Source organism: Hyla sarda, chromosome 3 (assembly GCF_029499605.1).
Source record: "Hyla sarda isolate aHylSar1 chromosome 3, aHylSar1.hap1, whole genome shotgun sequence".
NCBI classification, from domain to species: domain Eukaryota; kingdom Metazoa; phylum Chordata; class Amphibia; order Anura; family Hylidae; genus Hyla; species Hyla sarda.
The window spans coordinates 358,390,398-358,394,502 of NC_079191.1; the positions used below are offsets into that span (position 1 = coordinate 358,390,398).

General features: G+C 68.1%; 1 protein-coding gene across 4 annotated transcripts in view; it reads right to left on the reverse strand.

The window, feature by feature from the left end:
• RALGAPA2 (Ral GTPase activating protein catalytic subunit alpha 2) overlaps window positions 1–3,574 on the reverse strand; it is a 312,968-nt gene extending 309,394 nt beyond the window's left edge. For all 4 annotated transcript variants that reach the window (XM_056567643.1, XM_056567642.1, XM_056567641.1 and 1 more), the window contains exon 1: window positions 3,158–3,574. In XM_056567643.1, the coding sequence (XP_056423618.1) occupies window positions 3,158–3,263 (106 nt within the window). In that variant the 5' untranslated portion in view covers window positions 3,264–3,574. The remainder of the gene's footprint in view (window positions 1–3,157) is intronic.
• Between the last annotated feature and the right edge of the window lie 531 nt (window positions 3,575–4,105).

Below are 4,105 nucleotides of genomic sequence, written 5' to 3' on the forward strand. Positions count from 1 at the left end.
CCCCCTCGGCGATCAGTCGTCTGCCGCTGGCCCCCTCGGCGATCAGTCGTCTGCCGCTGGCCCCCTCGGCGATCAGTCGTCTGCCGCTGGCCCCCTCGGCGATCAGTCGTCTGCCGCTGGCCCCCTCGGCGATCAGTCGTCTGCCGCTGGCCCCCTCGGCGATCAGTCGTCTGCCGCTGGCCCCCTCGGCGATCAGTCGTCTGCCGCTGGCCCCCTCGGCGATCAGTCGTCTGCCGCTGGCCCCCTCGGCGATCAGTCGTCTGCCGCTGGCCCCCTCGGCGATCAGTCGTCTGCCGCTGGCCCCCTCGGCGATCAGTCGTCTGCCGCTGGCCCCCTCGGCGATCAGTCGTCTGCCGCTGGCCCCCTCGGCGATCAGTCGTCTGCCGCTGGCCCCCTCGGCGATCAGTCGTCTGCCGCTGGCCCCCTCGGCGATCAGTCGTCTGCCGCTGGCCCCCTCGGCGATCAGTCGTCTGCCGCTGGCCCCCTCGGCGATCAGTCGTCTGCCGCTGGCCCCCTCGGCGATCAGTCGTCTGCCGCTGGCCCCCTCGGCGATCAGTCGTCTGCCGCTGGCCCCCTCGGCGATCAGTCGTCTGCCGCTGGCCCCCTCGGCGATCAGTCGTCTGCCGCTGGCCCCCTCGGCGATCAGTCGTCTGCCGCTGGCCCCCTCGGCGATCAGTCGTCTGCCGCTGGCCCCCTCGGCGATCAGTCGTCTGCCGCTGGCCCCCTCGGCGATCAGTCGTCTGCCGCTGGCCCCCTCGGCGATCAGTCGTCTGCCGCTGGCCCCCTCGGCGATCAGTCGTCTGCCGCTGGCCCCCTCGGCGATCAGTCGTCTGCCGCTGGCCCCCTCGGCGATCAGTCGTCTGCCGCTGGCCCCCTCGGCGATCAGTCGTCTGCCGCTGGCCCCCTCGGCGATCAGTCGTCTGCCGCTGGCCCCCTCGGCGATCAGTCGTCTGCCGCTGGCCCCCTCGGCGATCAGTCGTCTGCCGCTGGCCCCCTCGGCGATCAGTCGTCTGCCGCTGGCCCCCTCGGCGATCAGTCGTCTGCCGCTGGCCCCCTCGGCGATCAGTCGTCTGCCGCTGGCCCCCTCGGCGATCAGTCGTCTGCCGCTGGCCCCCTCGGCGATCAGTCGTCTGCCGCTGGCCCCCTCGGCGATCAGTCGTCTGCCGCTGGCCCCCTCGGCGATCAGTCGTCTGCCGCTGGCCCCCTCGGCGATCAGTCGTCTGCCGCTGGCCCCCTCGGCGATCAGTCGTCTGCCGCTGGCCCCCTCGGCGATCAGTCGTCTGCCGCTGGCCCCCTCGGCGATCAGTCGTCTGCCGCTGGCCCCCTCGGCGATCAGTCGTCTGCCGCTGGCCCCCTCGGCGATCAGTCGTCTGCCGCTGGCCCCCTCGGCGATCAGTCGTCTGCCGCTGGCCCCCTCGGCGATCAGTCGTCTGCCGCTGGCCCCCTCGGCGATCAGTCGTCTGCCGCTGGCCCCCTCGGCGATCAGTCGTCTGCCGCTGGCCCCCTCGGCGATCAGTCGTCTGCCGCTGGCCCCCTCGGCGATCAGTCGTCTGCCGCTGGCCCCCTCGGCGATCAGTCGTCTGCCGCTGGCCCCCTCGGCGATCAGTCGTCTGCCGCTGGCCCCCTCGGCGATCAGTCGTCTGCCGCTGGCCCCCTCGGCGATCAGTCGTCTGCCGCTGGCCCCCTCGGCGATCAGTCGTCTGCCGCTGGCCCCCTCGGCGATCAGTCGTCTGCCGCTGGCCCCCTCGGCGATCAGTCGTCTGCCGCTGGCCCCCTCGGCGATCAGTCGTCTGCCGCTGGCCCCCTCGGCGATCAGTCGTCTGCCGCTGGCCCCCTCGGCGATCAGTCGTCTGCCGCTGGCCCCCTCGGCGATCAGTCGTCTGCCGCTGGCCCCCTCGGCGATCAGTCGTCTGCCGCTGGCCCCCTCGGCGATCAGTCGTCTGCCGCTGGCCCCCTCGGCGATCAGTCGTCTGCCGCTGGCCCCCTCGGCGATCAGTCGTCTGCCGCTGGCCCCCTCGGCGATCAGTCGTCTGCCGCTGGCCCCCTCGGCGATCAGTCGTCTGCCGCTGGCCCCCTCGGCGATCAGTCGTCTGCCGCTGGCCCCCTCGGCGATCAGTCGTCTGCCGCTGGCCCCCTCGGCGATCAGTCGTCTGCCGCTGGCCCCCTCGGCGATCAGTCGTCTGCCGCTGGCCCCCTCGGCGATCAGTCGTCTGCCGCTGGCCCCCTCGGCGATCAGTCGTCTGCCGCTGGCCCCCTCGGCGATCAGTCGTCTGCCGCTGGCCCCCTCGGCGATCAGTCGTCTGCCGCTGGCCCCCTCGGCGATCAGTCGTCTGCCGCTGGCCCCCTCGGCGATCAGTCGTCTGCCGCTGGCCCCCTCGGCGATCAGTCGTCTGCCGCTGGCCCCCTCGGCGATCAGTCGTCTGCCGCTGGCCCCCTCGGCGATCAGTCGTCTGCCGCTGGCCCCCTCGGCGATCAGTCGTCTGCCGCTGGCCCCCTCGGCGATCAGTCGTCTGCCGCTGGCCCCCTCGGCGATCAGTCGTCTGCCGCTGGCCCCCTCGGCGATCAGTCGTCTGCCGCTGGCCCCCTCGGCGATCAGTCGTCTGCCGCTGGCCCCCTCGGCGATCAGTCGTCTGCCGCTGGCCCCCTCGGCGATCAGTCGTCTGCCGCTGGCCCCCTCGGCGATCAGTCGTCTGCCGCTGGCCCCCTCGGCGATCAGTCGTCTGCCGCTGGCCCCCTCGGCGATCAGTCGTCTGCCGCTGGCCCCCTCGGCGATCAGTCGTCTGCCGCTGGCCCCCTCGGCGATCAGTCGTCTGCCGCTGGCCCCCTCGGCGATCAGTCGTCTGCCGCTGGCCCCCTCGGCGATCAGTCGTCTACCGCTACTTCCACCATCAGATCCCCACTACTACCCCCTCTATGATCAGTCTCTAGTGCAGTACATCTCTAGGACTAATGTTTAGACACACTCTGAGGGGCCCCCACCATAGGGCCCATCACATGACACAATGTTCTACAGACACAGGGGTCTCATCCATTCATTGTAAGCACTGTCCATACAATCAGATCCCCCGATCCACCCGGTAATCACACGTCACCGGCAGATCCCAGGGTTTAATCTAGTGACATATCCTGGAGGGCCCGGGGCCCCGGAGCTACTCACCCAGCACGGCTCGCAGGTGCTTCAGCCGGGTGGGGACGTCCTTCTTTGGGTCCAGAACTTTCTGTGTAGATTTCTTGAGGTCTCCATGACTTTTGCGGGAGAACATGCCGCTAGGGGCGGGCGGGGGTCAGCGGTGTATGGGGGTGATCAGGGCGCAGTACAGGGGGGCAGTGCACTGGAGGCTGCAGCCCGGATCACTGCATGTCCCGGACACTGTATAGTGGCGGAGGATGGAGGCTGCAGAGAACAGTCTTAGTCCCGGTGCGCTGTGACAGTACGGCCGTCCTCTCCGGCCCCTTCTCTCCGCTCTTCCCGGCTCACTAGCCTCCTTCCTGGGTGTGTAAACACGGAACTGACCAGCGATAACGTCAGACCGGCGGGGGGAGGGCGCAGCCGAGAGCCGAGCAGGGTAAAGGACCTTTCATGATGTCATGGTCATGTGATCAGTCACGTGTGTGGGCGGAGCCGGGCTGGACTCTGTAGTCTGTAGTTGTAGAGGAGCTTGGTTTACTAAGCGGGTAAGGAGAGCGGAGTCCTGTGTACTGTGCGATATATACAGCAGCCCCGTGTACTGTGCGATATATACAGCAGCCCTGTGTACTGTGCGAGATATACAGCAGCCCCTGTGTACTGTGCGAGATATACAGCAGCCCCGTGTACTGTGCGAGATATACAGCAGCCCCTGTGTACTGTGCGATATATACAGCAGCCCCGTGTACTGTGCGATATATACAGCAGCCCTGTGTACTGTGCGAGATATACAGCAGCCCCGTGTACTGTGCGATATATGCAGCAGCCCCGTGTACTGTACTGTGCGAGATATACAGCAGCCCCGTGTACTGTGCGAAATATACAGCAGCCCTGTGTACTGTGCGAGATATACAGCAGCCCCGTGTACTGTGCGATATATACAGCAGCCCCGTGTACTGTGCGATATATGCAGCTGCC